The sequence below is a fragment of the Protopterus annectens genome, chromosome 10.part0, assembly GCF_019279795.1.
Source record: "Protopterus annectens isolate FY-2018-M chromosome 10.part0, PAN1.0, whole genome shotgun sequence".
Lineage (NCBI taxonomy): Eukaryota > Metazoa > Chordata > Ceratodontiformes > Protopteridae > Protopterus > Protopterus annectens.
In genome coordinates this window covers 1,713,603,067-1,713,624,355 of record NC_056744.1, presented here as the reverse complement: position 1 = coordinate 1,713,624,355, position 21,289 = coordinate 1,713,603,067, and the positions used below count along the sequence as shown (strand labels likewise).

At 41.0% G+C, this 21,289-nt stretch overlaps 1 protein-coding gene across 1 annotated transcript in view; it reads left to right on the top strand.

Annotated features, from left to right (window-relative positions):
* Positions 1 to 21,289, top strand: part of LOC122814459 (zinc finger protein 91-like) — a 586,949-nt gene that overhangs the window by 265,194 nt on the left and 300,466 nt on the right. Inside the window, exon 9 of the mRNA XM_044087039.1 lies at positions 18,118 to 18,372. Within this exon, the coding sequence (XP_043942974.1) occupies positions 18,118 to 18,372 (255 nt within the window). The remainder of the gene's footprint in view (positions 1 to 18,117; positions 18,373 to 21,289) is intronic.

The window sequence follows — 21,289 nt, the reverse complement described above, 5'->3', positions numbered from 1 at the left end:
TTTAGAAAAAAATGCTTCTACACGGGCAACGCGCTAGTGTGGTTAAACTTCAATCACGCTACAAGTATGAGCGTTTTAGACGTGCCATAGGCACTAAACATTATACACAATACAAATACTTTAATGTCTTTAATGATTTATAACTTGTCCATTGACTTTGTAATTATAATTTATACTTTGTCAAGATTTTTGTTGTTACTTGTAATGACATTTAACAATAACATCATTGTAATGCACCAGATGCATTTTTTTTATTTATTTGTAAATCATTTTTAGGGACTTCTGCACCTTTTATTGAAGTAATTTTGGTTTGCACTCATCGACATATTTCATTATTTGAAGCATTTTCCCACTTTTATTAAGAAAAAAAAGTGTGAAAACTTGTCCCTATACAGATATCTGTAGGCCACTAGTGGTAACCGTAACTGGGACAAATGGGTGAAGGGCGTCTTGTTGCTTACCCCAGTGTTTTAGCATAGGAACTATATATGGGCTGACATTTACTGTATTTAATACATAAATTATTTTCTCATGAGGAATGGTGACTAATGACTTAGCAAGATCATTATATGTAGTGTAGACTGTCTGTCCTTCATGAAGTTCTTTTATCTCGTCAAAGAAATCTCAAGATTCAAAAGGCATATCCAGTATAGCTTTCTTCATGAATTCACATATTCCTCATTTCCACAGGATCTTATTTGTGGGAGTCGCACAGTGCTGTATGGCTGTATGGACTGGGGGCTTATCCAGTGCTGTATGGACTGGGGCTTATCCAGTGCTGTATGAACTGGGGGCTTATCCAGTGCTGTACTCCTGTGTGGACTGGAGGGGCTTATCCAGTGCAATACACCTGTGAGGACTGGGGGGGCTTATTCAGTGCTGTACGCCTGTGTGGACTGGGAGGTTTATCCAGTACTGTACACTTGTGTGGACTGGGGGTGCTTATTCAGTGCTGTATGGCTGTGTGGACTGGGAGGTTTATCCAGTACTGTACACTTGTGTGGACTGAGGGTGCTTATTCAGTGCTGTATGGCTGTGTGGACTGGGGGGCTTATTCAGTGCTGTATGGCTGTGTGGACTGGGGGGCTTATCCAGTGCTGTATGGCTGTGTGGACTGGGAGGCTTATCCAGTACTGTACACTTGTGTGGACTGGGGGTGCTTATTCAGTACTGTACACTTGTGTGGACTAGGGGTGCTTATTCAGTGCTGTATGGCTGTATGGACTGGGGGGCTTATTCAGTGCTGTATGGCTGTGTGGACTGGGGGGCTTATCCAGTGCTGTATGGCTCTGTGGACTGGGGGGCTTATCCAGTGCTGTACTGCTGTGTGGACTGGGGGGCTTATCCAGTGCTATATGGCTGTGTGGACTGGGGGGCTTATCCAGTGCTGTACAGGTGTGTGGTGTGGGGGGCTTATCCAGTGCTGTACAGCTGTGTGGACTGGGGGGCTTATCCAGTGCTGTATGGCTGTGTGGACTGGGGGGCTTATCCAGTGCTATATGGCTGTGTGGACGGGGGGACTTATCCAGTGCTGTACAGCTGTGTACACTCAGCATCACTGTATAACCCCCTGCCCTTCCCAGTACCTTATTTTTGGATTGGAGGGGCTCATCCAGTGCTGTACTGCTGTGTGGTTTCAGCATCCACTGCACTTTGTTGTTCTTGACAAGGCTGCATGTAGCACTACCCTGATGTGTATCTTCAACATCCCCAGACCACTTTTTGTGCAATTGTACTTGGGGGCACCCATCCTGATATTTTTTGTGCCCTAAATAGACATCACCTTCTGCATGTACATCAAGTATGACCAATGTTGTTGAGTAGGGTACTGTACTGTGCACTTTTCCAAGTCTTTACCCTCCCCTGAGCACTTCTTAGCAGGCTGGGTGCTGCACATCTGTCTTCATCTCAGCTGTTGCCCTCGATACACCTTGTCTGTATTTTCAGGTAAACGTCCTCAGACAGCTATGTTTTCTGTCCTGCTTTTAGCATGCTTGATAATACGGAGTTGTAGCCTGCTATTCTGTGCACCTTCTCAAACATATAACCCCCTTGTTAGCACTTCTAACACAGATGAACATGAGGGCGCATAGCTGTTGTATTGTGTTCCTCCCTGTTTCCTGACTGCTAGTGGTGCGCCCAAGTGGGCACAAGGCTATGCACCCCTCACACAGCTAAGCCCCTCCTTGAGCCCCAAGCTTGAGGGTAGTTGATCACAGTTTTCAAATTTATATTTTCAAATCATACAGTGGAAATCTTCTTTTTTTATTTATTTATTTTTTTAACAAATTGTGTTTGTATCACTTTTTGGTTCCTAGAACAATTACATCAGTTCTGAACTGTATGCTTTGAATGCTAGATAATGCCTACGTCAGAGGTGGATATCAGTTAGACTTTGATCCTAATACTGTAGTCTGTATGGTGTTTTATCTGACATTGATGCAGTTTATTTCAGTGTTGTGCCATTTATCTGTTGTATCCCTGTACCACCCAGTCTGTTTTAATTTACTGTCTGTATAATAATCAGTTTTGTAACACTTCAGCAGCTTGTTTTTGTCTGTCTGATATACCAGGATGTTTGATGTGTCGCATTTATATTTCCTACATAGTTGCAGTCCCACTGAAGACACGTGCACTTCCAGAACTCTATAAGCTACCTGCCATTGTAACCTTTCCCTTACATGGTTGAATGTGGTTGTGTTGCTAATGCTGTACTTGTAGGGAATTAAAATCTGTACTGACAATCAAAAAGTCATCTGGTATCATCTACATAATTCCTCTTAGAGTGGTTTATAATGCTTATCTTTCTTGCAGACCCCTGTGGAGGGGTACCTTATTGGATGGTTGCAAATCAGTCCTAAAACTATGAAATAAAGTGAAATTTATCGGATGCAACAGGGAACTGCAAAAGTCATTGTTACACATTTAAAAGGAGGCAAATTCCCTGCACCTATAGGTGTGGGGGATTGCACCTACATTACTTTTACATACTAACTCCAAGGTTGCTGTATGTTAGACAAAATTAAATTCTCCAAGTTACAGCTGCGGACTTAATATATATTTCCCTATGATTGCACTGTTTGAGGATGTTACTGATACCATAAAAGGCCATCATGAGTTTCAGACAAGACTCTACATAGAAAGGAAAATTAATTTGCCAGGGTGCAGTTTAATACCAAGTACAAAAATTTCAGCTTTAATAGGCTGCTGCTTCACTCCTTCTATGTCGTGAGGATTGTGTAATTAAATTATAGGTGATAAATGTAGTCAGTAAAACAGTTTTCCTAGGAGACTTCAGCTGTTGAAACATTGCGTGGTCAGAATGCTGTACATATATGCACAATTATCAAAGATGTAATGTGAACTGGATTCAATTTTCTGATCGAGAACTATGAGGCTCTAATGATCAGCTTTATTGAATGACTGTAATCCAGAGAGGTTTTTCTTACCTCACCAGATTTCAGTAATCCAAGTCCACTCTGAGTGCAAAACACACAAACAAACACATGCCCTGTATCAAGTCTGTCAGCAACAAAAGCAGCAGTTTATGGAAACACATGATCTCTGTTCAAGCTGTCCGTCTGTAGTAAAGTGCAAGTAACAGCAGGTAAAATGAATCAGCATGTCCCACCAAAAACAAAAGTAAATCCTTAATGTACATGAAATGAAACAACCAGCCATCCCACCACCCTCTGGTGAGTGTGTTATTAATGAAAAAGCAGCCACACCTGCCAGTGCAGTTAAAATCAAGTGACGCAAACAGACACCTGTGCTGTGTTCACCCTCCGGTGCTACACACGTGGTGCAGGTTTAGAAATGGTCTGGGAGAAAAGCCACTATGCAGCCAGCCAGCCAGCCATGGGGCCCCCTGAAGTCAAGGTCACTGGGCAGCCATCTAATTTCCCCCTATTATAATCTGCCAATGTAACCACATATATATTTTTAAAAGAGGTGTTGTTGCTGCACAGTAATTTTAGGAGAGCTGGTAGGGGCTGTTTCAAGTGTTGTGTGGAGTACATTGGTTACAGTGACCTGCAGGGTACATGATGCTGGGGTTGTGTACTTGGTGTTTAACTCTGCCAGTGCAGTGGTCTGTTCTAAATTGAGAAATCCAAAATCTGAGCTGCCCCTGCAGGTCACAGAAGTCAGGTAGAACTTCCAGACAGTAGGAGTATAAAACAGTTTCTGTAAAACAAATGTGTAGTTTAGTATGTTTAGCTGTTAGGTGATGGAGCTCACACCTTATCATAGCAAAGCATTTATAAATAGAACCCTTTCCAGAGATGAGCTTCACAGCACACTGTTGCTGACCCTAAATGGAGTTGTACACTGCAGTGTCCCCCGGGGGAAATTATGATACTTGCCACTTAAGAGTATACAAGTTCTATTCAAAACATTCCCAACAGAACTACACTGGTGTCTTAAAAATTTCAGTGGTGATATATACAGCTAGTGGTATTGTGTATTGACAAAGGTTATTTCCGATGACTTGCCAAGAGGGTTTAGATTTACTTCATAGCTAGGAACAGCTGCATAAAACCAATATAAGTTAGACAAGCCAATTTCACTTGTGAGGTAATACTGCAGACCAGTGAGGACTGGTATTTTGAATTTTAACCTTCTTTATATACTAATAATGACCAGTATAAAATTTTAGTTCATGGGACTTAGAATCTTGTTTGCATTTAAGAAATTACTTTGGGATTTCAAGAGTCCTGCTATATAATTATTGATTTTTAAAAGTACCACACAAACCTAAAAGGACATTAGCATGTGAAACACAGACCAGTTCTTTTACTTATATTAACAAACTGTGACTATTTTTTGTTTATCAAGTCCAATGTGAATTGTAAAGTAGAATTTTTTTATCCTGTTTTTCTGTGTAAAGTTTCAAAATAAGTACACCGATGGAGTGAATGCAATGTCCTCAGAACTATCAGAACAGTTGTGCATGTATTAAACATGTACACTATGTTTTTTTGCATGTGCTGTGTTTCTTATAACGCATCTCGAGGATGCAAACTTTCCTCTGATAAAACATTGCACTGTAAAATTATTCCATGATAAAAAAAGTATTTCTGCATGGCAATTCAGAAACCTGTGCTTTCAGAACAGTAGTAACTGCATCAGGTTACTGAGACATCATTTCAGTGCTAGTTGCTATGAGAGACAGGAAGTGATGCTGCAGCTAGATGCCAAGCTGGCCAGGACTGGACTGGAGTGTGTACACTGTTAAGTTATGAGAAAGTGTTCTTTTTTGTCTTTTACCAACAGATTTTCCCCCTTTTACTACGCCCAGTTTGTCTTCATCACTTATTTCAAAACCTTCTTCTCTGTCCTCTTTATTTTTTTCTCATCCAGTTTTTCTTTTATTTCTACTACGTCTAAACTTTCTTTTCTTTGTTCATTTTCCTGTTATTTTTATTTTTGCAACCCATCCATAAATGTCCAACTTTATTACATTTGTAACCTTTCCGTTCATTTTTTGCATCATTTTGCATTTTTGCATTTCCCCACAAATATAACATTTTCTTTTGTCGCAGTTACTTATCAAATGGCCTTATTTTCCACACACACACACACACACACACACACACACACACACACACACACACACACACACACACACACAGACACCAAAACATGTTTAGGGTTGTCCTCAGTATTTTACAACAGTCCTATTCCACTCCACATTTGTCATACTTGGTATATCTATATTTTTATCACTTCTATTTTTAATGCATACCCCATTAATTAATGTATCTCACTAGGCCACAAAAGTACCTCACAAAGAGGATCCTAGGCCTTAAACACTTGTCCTATATGGACAGACTCAAAAAACTCCCAACTAAAACTCCCAACTATTTTCTGTCTCATATCGCCTAGTTAGAGGCGATCTCTGCTTGACTTACAAAGCCATGTCTGACCCAGCTCTGTTAGAAATGCTACATCTAAAGAAATCCCAATCCCTCCACACCACACACTCCAGAGACCTCCACCTCATTACCACAATCAACAGAACATGCTGGAGGGGACAGGTTCCTAACCCAGCGACTGCCCATGCTATGGAACAGACTTCCCATACATGTCAAGCAGAGCACCTCACTGGCCCTCTTCAACAGAAATCTTGATGAGTGGATGGGAAATAGAAAATTCACCCCGGAGATCACTCCAGTGGCTTTACTCAACAGAGGCACTAAGAACTAAGGTCAGGTGGCATGATGCCAGGGTAATCTTATGGGCTAGGCTTGTAAAGGCTCCAGGGCCATTAGCCCAATACACACCTATGAACCTAAAAAATTTGGTGGGTAACAGTATTTATTTTTCTTATATTCTCCAAGAAAATTTTCCATTGCAAAAACAGTCTCAAATAAATTGTCACAAAATGTCTCTTTAATAAGAATAAATGCTCTTTTTTCATGTGCTTTTATACCCAAAGGGGCTATTAAATTGTCCCATACTTCATATCTGTCCTTTTCTTTGAATCCTTACCATGTACTTCCATTTTTCATTTTCTTCTACCTTCTTTTCTGCTACTCCACTTTTGGCTTCTTTTATTTCTCTGCATATGTATTCTTTTCCATGTTACCACTATTTTTCAGGATTGCCTCTGCATCTTCCCTTTGTATTTTCTCCATAATGCCCCCCCAGGAAACTTCTCCTTCATTTTCTGGCTCAGTCTCTACCACTGTTTCCTTAAGTAAATTATCCCGCAACCCTCCCCACCATCATTTGCGGAGTCATCTCCATCAAACAGGTTTCTTTGAAACATTTCCTCAGAAGCCTGCACACATTCTTTGGTCTTGATATTTGCTTTCTCCTTCATTTCTTTCACTAATCCATCATCATCTTCTCTTTCTCCATCTGCCTCCCTGTTTCTTTGAGGCTACCTCTGTGCCTGGAACAGAAGCAGGAAGTGCTCCTCCAAAACAGGTCCCACTCGCAACAGTGATGAGTGGGGAAGTACCCTGATTCCATGGACAAATTTCACCTAGTAGTATAAATGCCATCTCGCGTCTCCCCTGGGAAGCGGTTACTAGTCTAGTGGGATGAACCTGGTCAACAAAGAATAAATAAATAAAAATGGTACTTGCGTATTATCGCAGCCACAGAATTCGCGGCAGTCTTGGCAGGAAGTTAGTTTAGTGATAATGGAACGTTGCTGAGAATGCCGCAAATTCTGTCAGATTTAAAAGTTAATCGTGTCAAGTACAAAATTAATAGGAAGGTAACAAATAAAAATAAACATAACTTGTATTGCTATACATATATTGTGTTGTACCCACCTATGAAACCCTGAGAATTCCAGCTGTACCATAAAGCATAACATATACTGCAAAACAAAGCACTTCAGTACATGAAGTGTATATATTCAGAAGTATTTCAGTTATTATTCTCGAGATTCAACATGCACTTGAAAGTAATATATTTAACTGTCTTTTACAAGTGTAGTTAATTTCAGTGCTTCTATTTCCATAGTATAACAATAAGCATCTTTGGGATTTACCAAAAAACGAAAAAGAAGCTAGCAAGCTATTACAACAGTATAACATTTTACCTGATAGGTATGTGTTAATTTACATCCAATGAAACTGTATTATGGCAAGCAAATATTTTGGAAATGTAATATCCATGTCAACATGTAGGAGTTAGAAGTGGGAACTGGTTCGAAGGTAGTAGGATTTCATTTACTACTGCCATAAGATTTACTTATCGTTGATCCATCGAACTTACTTCAATTAGTTTTTATGAAGAACAATTGGATATGTCTGACAAAACTGTAATAGACTGGAACAGTTGCTTAAGAGAAATTTGTGTATTTGAAATGGAGGGCGAGTCTAAAAAGAAAATTGGTGGTCCAGGACACATTGTGGAAGTGGTTGAAAGTTTGTTTACCAAATGAAAAAGCAATGCTGGACGTGTTTTACCACAACAATGGATTTTTGGGGGAATATGTCATGAAATTTAAGAAACATTCCTAGTTACTGTTCCTGATAGAAGTGCATCAACTCTACTGATGAAAATCATGGAAAACATTGAAGAGGTCACTACAATTTACACTGACTGTTGGCGAGCGTACCAAAGTGGTGATTTAGAAGCAGGTGGATTTCAACATTTAACAGTAAATCACAAGTACAACTTTGTGGACCCTGAAACAGGAGTCCACACTCAAGGTGTAGAAAGAATATGGGGATCGGTTAAATGGAGGAACAAGAAGCAAAGAGATACTGACCATCACCATCTGGATTCTTACCTCGCTGAATTCATCTGGCGTGAAGTGCAAACAGCAAAGAATAAGAACTGCTTTCAATCAATTCTAACAGCGATAGCTGTTAAAATTTCCACCACAAAAAATTCAAATAGCCAAGCAATAACTTACTGACTATTATAATACTGTAATTTATATATATAATAGTTTCATTAAAACTATTTACATAAATTAAAAGTGTTGTAACCTTCTTTTTATACGTAATATTCCAATTAGAAAAGGTTTGCTTTAACTGATGCAAAGCAGATTTCTAGTGAGAGTGTGTAATATACTGTGGTCGCATTACAGTCATTTAACTACCTTTATTTTTTTCAAGCTTGCACTGTATTTGGCTTTGCTTGTGTTTATTTCATGTGACTTGAAACATATGACAGCTGCTGCCTACTTTTGTTTTAAAACTGCAGAGAACAACTAATTTCTGCCATGTATGTCTCAAGTTGTTATATATCTCACATTCCGGCAGGAGAACTGCTTGTAGACGAGCCATTTCTGTTGTTCAGAATGTAGTTGCGATAATACGTATGAATGCATTGACAGCATTCTCTGCAGCATGACGTTTCAGTTAAGAACGGAATGTTGCCTTGAATGCTGTCAGTGCAGAAAAGCCGTGGTTGCGATAATACGCAAGTACCATAAAAGTAAATAGAAATAAAAAGTGTCTAACTCCACTAATTGTTTTGTCAGGACAAAGGGCATTCAAATGTACCCCATAATGGGCGATTGCCTTATTCAGGCATATTCATTAAAATAACTGGAAGCCTCTGTGCTTCTAACCAGGGATTACTTCTCAAGTCAGTGTTTCATACTCAGTCTCAAGAAGTCAAACCTCACCCCCCCCCCCCCCATTTAGGATAGCTTTCTTAGGATCCCTGCTGGATACAGACAAGTTGATGTCCTTTGTCCCACAAGAGAAGACAGCCTTCTTAACTCAGTACTTCGGTCTGCACTACTTCAGGAATCTGTGACTGCCAGAGATATCCTCAGGGCCCTGGGTTCATGGCCTCCTGCATTCTAATGGTAATGTTTGCCAGACTGCACAAGAGAAAAATACAGTGGTATCTAAAAAGCACATGGTGTCTGCACCAATACCCTTTGAACCACAAAAATGAAGCTTCTCCCATGCTTGAAAAAGGCAGTTCTTTGGTGGATAGAAGTTCATAGGTTCATAGGTTCATAGGTTAGTACTAAGCTAACTGCCCTTGCGAGCCATTTTAAGCCTAGCCAATTATCCCTTGTGAGACTCAAACCCTGCACCTTGTGTTTGTAAGGCAAACACCTTAACCATTAGGCCACCCTCCCAACAAGGGAGTTTCCTTCCAATTCACACATGAAATTCAGGTCATGACCTTAAAAGCCTTAGACACAGCATGGGGTGCTCATTCCAAGGGCCTTCAAGTCCACATCCTGTGGGAACCTACTATTCCTCAGACCCACGTCAGTGAGAAGGAACTGTTAGCAGTATGCATGGGCATGATGGCATTCAGGAAAGTATGGAAACCATGCACCCCATTCCCAAAGACAAACGGTACCCCTACTACGTGGTACATAAACAAGGTGAGACCCACTCTTATCTTCCTCTGCTACCTAGTAATGCAGCTATGGGATGCGGTTCCGGAAAATGGATTACATCTTATAGCATACTACCTGCCATGGGAAATCAATAATCTGGCAGACTACCCAAGCAGGACAATATCAGACCCACACAAGCGGATTTTGAACAGGACATTTTTCAAAACTCTTACTTTAGAGGTGGGGTGTACCAGAAGAAGACCTTTTTGCCTCCAAAGAAAACTGGTAGCTAAAGAAATATTGCACAAGGGCCAGATAACAAGGCCTGGAGAATGGATGCCCTTCTCCTTCCCATGGACAGGTCTATTTCTATATGCTTTCTATCCCAAACCACTCATCCCTAGCTTGCTAATCAAGGTCAGGGCAGAAGGGCCAAAGGTGATCCTTATTGCACCCTTTTGGCCAAGGCAGCATTGGTTCCCCCTGCTGCACAGTACGAGAAGCCAGGAGCCATGGTTGTTTCGATTGCAGCAGGGTCTTTTGTTCTCGAACAGTGGGGACTACCATTCGTCCCAGCCTGAGCACTCTGCGACTATCAGTATGGATGATTCGATGCTTATCCCGCAGGGAAATTCCTTACACAAGGACATCTTAACTATTATAAAAGAGGGTAGAAGCTCCAATGTAAGGAAATCATATCTCTCACAATGGAAGAGTTTCTATATGGTACCAGACCAATGGAAAAATCCTGTGTCATAACAGCTACCCTTGACGTTATCTTACATGGATGAAAAGTTTTTTATTATTCTTTGATCAAGACTCATGACTCTATAATATCTGCCTGTCTTCTCATGCAGCCTCCCCGACAAAACAGCTGCTTGGAGATCTCCATCTCAAGGCCTCAAAAAGAGCTCCTGTTCCACCCTTGGATCTTAAAATTTGTTTAGTGAAGCTTACTCTCCCACTTTTTGAGCTGGCAGTGTCATCACAAGCTTTTGTGTTGGAAAATTGCTTTGTTAGCATCTCCTCAGGTAGGAGCTGCAATCTCTTATGTGCACAGAGCCCTCGTCACATTTTATCCTGGCAGGGTATCTCTGAATACCAACCCTTCCTTATTAAGATTGATACTGATATTCTAAGGTTGTCACAGAGCTCACATTGAATCAAACTATTCATGCACCTGTTTTTCCCCCTAATCCACAAAGCAAGGGAGAGAGGGTCCTTCACACTTTGTCCATAGGCAACTTAGATTTTACTTTGACAGGAAAAAGAATATCAGAAAATCAGACCAGTTGTTCGGGGATTTTGCATTAACAAAGAGACCATTTCCAAATGGATTTCTGTTTGTATCAAATGTTGCTGCAGACATCATGGAAAAGGCGTGTCGCAGCATATTGGGGGGCACTCCACTAGAGTTGTGGCAGCTTCTTAGGCCTTCAACAGGGAGGAAATCCTGGAGCAGCCAGAGGTCCTCTCCTCACACATTTACCAAACACCATAACCTTTCTTCATTTTAGCAAATGCCATAACCTTTCTTCATTTTAGCAAACACCATAACCTTTCTTCTTTGTACCAAACACCATAACCTTTCTTCTTTTTCTACAGTTAGAGCTGTGTTCACTTCTGCAGCGTTGTAGGATCTCTTTGCTTCATCTTAGTTCTTCTACAACTTTCCATCCTTAGCTTAGGGAACTCCTCCCAAGGAGTTATTACTGCAACAGTGAAACATGATAAACATAGTGCAGTTATGTATTCTTACACTAAATGTATATGTTAGTATCTTCACTGATGTAGGTGCCGTTCCCTCCCTCCATTCTCCTGTCATTACTTTGGGTCAGAGTAGGCACCCTAATCTCTTTCCCTTATCTGTTAGGCACCCCCCATGTTTCACGTTGGTTTTCTTTATAGTGTCCCTTCTGGGGACAGTATGGGTTCTTTGCATTCCTTAGGATCTGAAGAGTTTGCAGCTCTTGTCCTGGTTGGGGGCAAGAAAGACCTGAGAAAATGGCATGAGCTAATGACCCTTGTAGCTTGATGATGTTGGAGGAAAGGTTGCCATTAGCAGGAAAACATTTTTGATATTTGGGAGAGCCAAGGGCTTCCATAGCAGGAAATCTGAATGAGCTGGTACTGCAGCAGTGAATGCCACTTTAACATCTATATTTATGTTAAGTAGACACAGCTGTGCTTGTTCCAGTTCTTGGGTTACAACTTACTGTCAGTAGAGGAAATGAAACTCCTTATTCAGAGATTCAGGGTGTATTGATTCCTCCTTAGTTGCAGCAACTAACCCCACCTGTAGACCCTCTTATTCCATGGGATTAAATTGTTGAGGTGTTGTAAGTGACAGAACTGTCAGAAAGCCTTACATCTAGTAAACATGCTGTGCTAAGCTGAAAACATTCTCCATTTGGGAGATTAGTATCCTGTACAACCCCAGTTAGTCAGTTTGCAGTGTTTTTTGACAGCATCTGGTAAACTTCAGATTCATGGCTTCTCCCAAAGATTATACCCCCCCCCCCAGCCTCTCACTCTGTCTCCATCTCTCTCTGGCGCAACCACTATATCTTTGGAGGGTGTCATGGATTTGTCCTTTCGCTGAGTGGGTCTTATATCTCTGGACAGGAGCATCTCATTGGGCTGTAACTGCCTTGATAACTAGAGAGATTAGCAGATAAAAGTTAGGGCCATTGCATTGCAGATAGTTTGGATTTTCTGTAAAATCCCACACCCCTTTCTAACATACTAAGCTAACATCTTTTAAGTGGACATGCAGTGATGCTGCAAGGGAAGCTCCACTACCTACATAGTGAAGCATCCAGGTTTTGCCCACCCATCTATAACAGCACTGACTTTTGCCCTCCTGTACTACCGCCAAATCTTGTGATTCAGATTTATTTTCCCATCATGTCCTTATACATTGTTTTCTTGGGAAGTGGTCAGCAGACAGTGTCTTGCCATTCCCCTTCCTCCTGTGTCAGCTCCAGCAGGTAATCAGATCTCTAACTTGAACTTGGCCATAGTGAGGACTTTATCCCTCTGTGTCAAAGGGTCAATGGAGTCAGCTTTTGCAGGAGTTTGTGATATACTTCAGATACCTACATGATTTGGGATTTCATTAATTCCCTGCCAGGGTGTATATCTGTTATATTTACCCATAATGACCCTGGAGAAAGCACAGCTGTAGTCCAATACTATCTGGTCAAATAGTTAATTAAAGGGTATTACATCTTCAAACATAACCCCTCCAACTATAAAATAGAGTGTGTGCCATGGCTGTGCTTGCTAAGAACAAGGACATAGCCTCAATGGGCCCTGATAATATCCCAAGATCCTTCTTGAATTGTCTAAAAAATGACCTATCAGGGTCATTGGAGTTTCTCTTTAACTGTAGTCTCAAAATAAACTTCATGCCATGAGAATGGAGGACTGCAGCGCTCATTTCTCTTCATAAGGGTGGACTGTCAACAGATCCCAGAAACTACAGGCCTATTAGTCTGACTAGTCTGTATGCAAAGCCATGGAAAGAATTATCATGAGTGATCAGTAAAGACATAGGAGACCTTCAGTCTTTGGAGCCATCCCAGTTTGGCTTTGTCAAAGGAAGATCATGCCTACTGAACCTGGTGGACTTGTGTCACTAAGGCCATAAATGAAGGTAAAACAGTGCATATTGCCAACCTTGTCCTAGCTAAGGTGTGTGATACAATACCCCAATCATGCACTAACAAACATAAGGGAAACTCGTATATAATGTGCTGGATAGCCAACTGGCTCTGAGATAGGATCCAGAAAGTTAGGATTAGTGAGACCACCACCATAAAGAGGGAGGTCACCAGTGGAGTCCCTCAGGGTTCCATGCTGGGACCACTCCTGTTTACCATCTACTTCTTGGAAGTCAAGGCCAGTCTCAAAGGCCTCTGCCTGACCAGGTTCGCAGAAGATTTTAAACTGGGAGTAGTCACAGAATCACTCCAAGCTGCAACTATCTCTCAGATGATCTAACACAGTCAAATGACTGGTGCCAAAGCTATGGCTTAAAACTCAGTGCCAAGAAATTCATTATATACCTTTTGGGAAGTCATCCACCCCGGGAAACTGCATCACTAAAACACTCCTAAAAGTCACCCACTAGTCAGGGTTCTGGGAATACATGTAGACAGTAACTTGGTTTGATCAGCATGGTCCAAGGTAGTAAGGAAATACTTCTATGTTGCTTAGCTTATAAATAAGGGCATGGCATCTAGGTCCAGGGAAGTCATTGTACCACTGTACTCATCCCTCATCAGAGCAATCGTTATGTATAGTGCCTCCTTAGGTATGTACCTGACCAGACACATGCAGTAATTGGATGTCTTCAGAAGTTCCTTACAGAAAAATGCAAGGCATAAACACAATGCTATTTGTGGATCACTTCAAAGCCCTCTCTCTACAATCTTGTCTCGTACAGACTACAGAGAGGTGATTTATGCCTAGTGTACAAGTCATCCATGGACCTCGTTCTGATGAACTTTCTGCACATGTGCAAAATGAACAGCATCAGAACTACTAGATCTAAAGACCTGAATTTTGTTTGGAAATATACATAGGATATGTTGGAGAGATGCATATGTATCTCAAAGAATTCTCGTTTTCTGGAATAGGCTCCCCCGCTACGTGAAACAAAGTCTGTGCTTAACCCTGTTTAAGTGGAACTTTGGACCATAGGATGGGAAATTGAAAATTCACCCCTGGTCTGGAGTATGTCTCTGATGTACAGAGGCAATTCAGTAAGTCATGCCATAACTATAACAGTCACCCCTATGTAAATGTCTAAAACATATAACTTGTGGGACATATTTGGGCTGCACAGCTAGGCTTATAAAGGTCTTGGTGGTTGTTAGCCTAGTATACACCTATAAACCTGTGAACAGATATGGTAAAAACATCTACTATATCTAAAACTAAGACTTATGTTGCAGCTGGAATGAATATCATAAAGTAAAACTCCCAGGGTGGAAGAACTCTCCTACATAAAAGTTCAGTGACGTCATTCATAGCACAGATACACACCAGGAACCATATACACCATGAACCATTTGGTATAACGTCTGAACCCCAGTGACCTATATAAAAATTTTGTATTACTTATTTGCATATCTTAGTCTCATACATAAAAAAAAAACTCTCTATTCCTCCTATTGCAAGAAGATCCATGAGTCTTGCTGAATCACAGCTCTGTTTGTCAGACTAATCCACCCAAATAAATCATTCTTTAGAGAAGTGTTCTTCTGCATCCCTTGTAAGATCATGTAAGGTATTCTATTTCAGGGATCTGTTATCTAGCCCCAGAGACTTACACAGGCTATGTAGCACACTAGAGCTTTTCCTTTAATCATACAGGCCAGTTTGAGCCATTCTTTATCACAGAGAGGTTTCCCCATCACTTCAGCCTTGTGTCATTTTACATCACATATTTAAACCCTTTTTCAGACCTTTAGGTAAACCTGTCCTAGTGAAGAACTTGTAGTTGCTGTTTTTTTTTTTTTTTAACAGAAATTCTTGAAGGATTTTTATTTAAGCACAGTGGAGCTGATTCATTGGTTATATGTAACAATGTTCTCATTGCAGAAACAGCATTTGTATTCGGTACACCAGTAGTTTTCTTCTATTTTTGTATAGCAGCAGAACCTGATTGGCAGCTCTTCCTCCATTACTCTGATCCAGATCATAGTCCAGCCACGATAACATATCCTTGTCTTTCTTCCAGTCAGCTAGTGGTGTTCCTGTTAGGACTGAACACGCTTTGCTCCATGGAGTGAAGGATGATCTCCTAGAAATATGGCCTTCCATCCATCATAAATGCTCTGGGAGACAGCATTCTATTGTGTTACAAAGGAGCTACACAACAGAGAACTGATTTTGCAGAAGGTTAGACACTTTAGGCAAACAGAGTCCTTCATCCTTGTTCATATTTTATTTCTCATATCTTAGTTTTTTGTAGGGCTATACAGCCATCTCATGCAATGAATGGCTCCTAATGTATGCTGTGCCACTTTTGTACTGGATATTTCTGCACACTCCTCCACTGAGGATAGCCTGCTAGGTGTTTGTCCCTTTGTCCCTGACAGTCATAATGCTAGGTTCAGTCTTGGTCCCATGTCACCAGTGTTTCAGACAGATGGCCTGCCTCTGTCCTAGTGAGCTGATCCTCTCCTCGCTTAGTCTGTTGTATAAGGAAGATGCATGGACACAGCTTGTGCTGTAATGTTTAGCTATTTAACTAGTAGCAGCTCCGAGTGCAAGTCTACTGGGCTGCAGCCTAATCAAATGAAAAATCCCTTGGGTATGCTTTTGTGTGCTTTTGATTTTTGGGACTCAGAATTATATGCATGCTTAGTTGCAGGGAGATCTGACTTCTGTGTTAAAGATCGGCTTACTCAGCTGGACTGATTTCTAAATAGTTTAGTCTTTTCTTGTACTCCTTGGTAGAAAATAAGATATTTATGTTTTATTACAGGTGATCCTGTCTTTTCTGGATTTTTTTTGGGGGGATAGCAAAAACATTTCTTGAAAAGGGCTGACTGGGTTGCTAGACAAGCTTTTAAGGATTAGGCCAGTTAAGGTGGCTAGTGCCTAATGTAGTTAGAATGAAAATTAAATAAGTTTTGTGCTTGGATGTTGATGGTGCAAGCACAGGGAGTCTGTGTGCGTTTTTTTTCCTTTAAATTAAATAATACTGTAGTCTGCTACTCTGCTATGTGTTGGTTATTTGACTGTGCTATTCAGATCAACAGTACCACTCCCAACCAGCTTTCTGGGCAATATGCATTTTTTTCTTTTGTACAGTTAACATTTTGTGTATTTGTAGTTCTGTGTATATGTTTGTGTGCATGTATGAGGAGGTTGCATTGGTGACCATTATATGTTTGTTTAATTAATTAATTTAGTTGATCAGTGACATCTGAGGTGTATGTATTCAGTAAACATTATAAATGATCTAAGCAAGTAGAGATGGGGGTTGCACAGTATGTGTGTGACAGCAGTGAGCTGAAATACATTACTGTGCCGTTATTTATGTATTTATTTATTATAGGTTCTTTAATTCCTTCATGTGATTACAGTCAGCCATTTGAAATGTACGTGGTCAAAGTTGTTGTAATTGGTGGGCACATGTGCATGCCTGTGCAGGGAGAGCATATATGCATGGGTTCCAGTGGTTTGTATTATGTATGTATGTTACAGCAACAAGTTGAAAGATTACCGTGGCCATTATTTATTCATTTATCTGATCACAGTCTAACATCTTAAGTGTACATGTTCAATAAAATGGCTGTAATTGGCAAGTTTGGTGTGCATGTATGTACATGCATGGAGGGTTGCAGTGGATTGCAATGCATGTGTGTGATAGCAGTAAGCTGAAATACATTATAAAGGCAATTGCTTATTCTTTCATTCATTTATTTGACCACAATCTGGTATGTAAGGTGTACACATTCAGTAAAGTTGCTATTGGTTTGTGCTGTGTTTGAGCTGGCATGCTAGCATGTGCATTAATGTGGAGTCTTGTTGTGTGTGACAGTATTGAACTCAGATACATTACTGTGACCATTATTTACTCATGAGTTCATAGATGAATACTAAGTTAACTGCTACCTTGTGTATGTGAGATAAAGACCTTCTCTGTTATGCCAAACCCACTCAACTCCTTTATTTAATCAGTCAATCATTATGCATCAGAGATGCACAATGTCTGTAAAGTGGCTAAAAATTACAGGGTACAGAGTTACTCTATGGATGAAGATAGCTAACCTCTACTGTTGTTTTAGTCACATTTAAACGATCATTAGTCTGGTTTGACAGGGCTAGTGTGTGTTTGAGTGAAGCAAGTTGGCATACATTATTATGCCCACTATTTTTTTTAATCTCATCACAATCATATGTGTTAGATGAACACAGTAATTAAGGTGGCTATAGTTAGTGGGTACAGAGGCAGTCTCTGTAGATAAGTGGCTTGTTAGGGCTAATGTACATTGAAATGCATTACTGTGACCATTTCTATTTGCTCACTGACATGTCTGACAATAAAATGGCTGTAATCACCTTGTATGTCTAAAATCAGCTTCTCCTCCAAGTTGCTCTGCCGTGTAGTCTGAAGAGGAAGATTGTGTAGTGTATGACTAGTTATTTATGTAAAATTGTCACTTGTTCAAATGTTGACCCTGGAGTAACATTTCCCCTTCCCATTCCATTTAGCATCACCCTTTCTTTTGCTTCATGCTGGCCTCCCCCTAACATTGAAATCATCAGGTGCTGCTGCTGCATTCATTTTGACTGTTTTTATATTTCTTGTTTCCCAGGAACATGCCTGCAGTTTGGAACAATACATTACACTACAGTTTGCAAAGCTACACCAGTTTCTCTATGACAGGGAACAAAAACTCATTCAACAGCTTAAGAATGATGAAGCAAAAATTCTGAAAGAGTTGGAAGAAAATCTTGAATGCATTAAAGTTAATGTTCTGGACACCCCCATGATAGTAGCTGATGTCAACTTGAAGCTCAAGCATGAAGAAGTGGAGACTCCGACAAAGGTGGAAGAGAATTCTGAAGATGTAAGTTTTGCTTTGTCAACTCAGAAAGCAGTCTCTGACTATTTGGAGCTTAAGAAACCTGAAACTATGTACTTTCTAACAGTAAGCAGTAAGTATATATATATATATATATATATATATATATATATATATATATATATATATAAATGGGTTCACTTTAAGTAATCGAATGTTCAGAACATCGACGTTCTGATCATCGAGACCAGAACATCGATGTTCAGAACATCGAAGGTTTAAAGTGGAAGTGCCAGGTAAGTGAGGTTGTGGAATGTTGGGTGTGTATTCAGGGCAGCAAGGTGCCCTACATGTGTGTGCCATCTGAGTGTTAGCATTGCAGGTAGGGTATGGGAAATCTCCCGTTTAGCGCTACTGCATATAGCGGTAAACGGGAGATTTCCCTTACCCCACTGTAGTGCGATCCTGGAGTTGGAATATTAAAGTAGGAGGGGTGTGAGGGGCATACCCCTCACATAGGGGGGTGCAGGGGGGGGCGGCGAAGCCCCCCTGCATAACATAGTGTTTGTGATTTTTTTTTTTTTTTGTCTTTATGGTTCATTTTGAACATTCAATGTTCTGGTCTCGATGATTAGAACGTCGATGTTCTGAACATTCTATGATTCAAAGTGATCCATACATACATACACACACACACACACATATATATATATATATATATATATATATATATATTTTTTTTTTTTTTTGCTTTTGCATGCCTGTTCAATTCACACATTCGAGGCTGCTGTTAGCATGAAGAAACCAATGCATTCATAATTTAACCAACTGTCTAAATGGCTCCCTATTGAAATGCCAACTGACGACAAGGCGCAAAAAAAGATTGAAAACACAGGAGACGACTGAATCTCGAAAATCCCTCTTCTCCTTTAAACGTCTTTGCGGTGGGGGGCAACAAACATATATGCAAACTCTGAGATCACCATACTGCAGAGAAAAGGGAAAATTCCATTAAATGGCAACTTGGACTTCATAAATGTAAGTTTTTTCTTTCAGCCATTCAGTCTCCATATTTTGAGACTTGCTGTAGTGGGTCCTGACATTTCAGATGGTTACAGTCTAAATTATGTAACATGATTAAATATGAATATTTTCTACTTTAAAAAAATTAATTTGATATTGTTAATCCTCATTCATTCCTTACGTATGTGTATCGGTTCCGACCTCGGAACCGAGCCGGCCATCTTCCAAGCTCGCGTCAGCTACAAACTCTCGAGCTAAAACTCTTACCCAGAATTCCCCTCTCCCTGTTACCTCAGATTTTGTTTGCAGCGTCGCCATTCAGTCGTGTCAAGCTACTTGAGCTAAATGTAATATTTTGTTGTCATACTAGTCTAAAACAACCTTTTCTCTTACCTCATCACATTTAGCGACTATCTCTTCTTAACATTTTTCAGTCTTTTTACTGCAAGGTATTTTCTTCTTTACCATCATTGGTAGATTCTTCATTACCTTTGAGTATTTCTTGTACCATTGCTGGAATTCTTTCTGATTTCCTTCTTTCCTATCATGGCAGATAAAAAAGGTAATACAGGATTTAAGAGATGTTCAGATGTTGGCCAAAAATTACCTACTTCAGATGCACATTCTCTGTGTGTCTATTGCTTGGGTGTGCCTCATTTATCAGTTGATCCGCCCTGTGGAATTTGTAAGAACTTCTCTAACAGGACATTGATTGAGAGGAAAAATAAATTGTCTCTGAAGGGGTTACTCAAATCTCCTTTTTCAGAGGCTATTTCTGGGTCGGAGGCTTCAACCCCTCCAAGATCCCATAAGAAAAAGACTGATGATTATTCAAAGGCCAAATCTCTTTCCTCGCTCCCACTAACCGAGACCCAAGAAGGCTAAGCTTTCTACTTTGGATCTGACTCTTTCGGCTCCAGTGCTTTCGGTGCCTAGACCTTCGGCACAGAGGCCATCGGCGCCATCTGTGACTTTGGCACTGACTAGCAGCGTGCCCTTTACCGTATCGGTACCGAGGGGCTCCTCGGTTCAGACCTCTCTACCGGCACCGACTATCCATTTGGCGCAGACTGTAACCACATAGGCTCTGGCACCTTACCCAGAACTGACAACTCAGTTATTGACACCAATTTTTTTCGGTCCCAGCCTCGGCACCGACAACCACTTCGGCACCGACCTTATTGTCGTTGCAGACCATGACTTCGGCACTGATGATTTCCTCGGTGCAGATACCTGTAGTTCAGTCTCTTACTGCCCCATTGTTTTCACTGCAGACTTGTGATGTGGGCACTGAGCTTGTCCTATCTGTGGATAGACCTGACTCCCCCACAGCCTTGTCCGTGAAATCCACTAGAAGCCTATCTGAACATGACGTGTTGCATCTTGTGGATCAAGTGCTGTTGGCCAGAGGTATCCCCCCCCCCCAGGACCTACCCTTCTTTTGGAGGTGATCACCCTTTGCCAAAGACCCCTACTTATTCTCCTCCTTCATTGCCTTTGAAGCCCCTTGATATAGCACAGTCTTCCCCCTCTACGGTTCCCTTTTTGGACCTCACTAAGGAACCACAGTTGCCTTCATGGCAGGAGAGTTTTGTTACCACCCAGGATGTCAGCTGTGGCGTACGTAATTTGGTGTTTCACAGCCATCCAGGGACTCCGAGTCCGCAGGCTGAGCCATTTAGGGGAGGGGTGACCCCTGTCCTGGACACTCACCCCTCTTCAGGTGGACCGGCCTTCCAACTAATGGAGAAGGCTTTGGCGTGTGCTGGTGATACTGTGCTGTCAATCTCCCTGCCCTCCTTTGGACCTCAATGTACACAAGTCGCTCCTAGCAGGCACTGGGCGCAAGGGCCTCAGGATGTACTCCCACAGGAAACCCCTTTTGCGTGGTCTTCCCCAGCTTTTCCCTCTGAGGAAGTTCATTGAAAAAGCTTGTGCA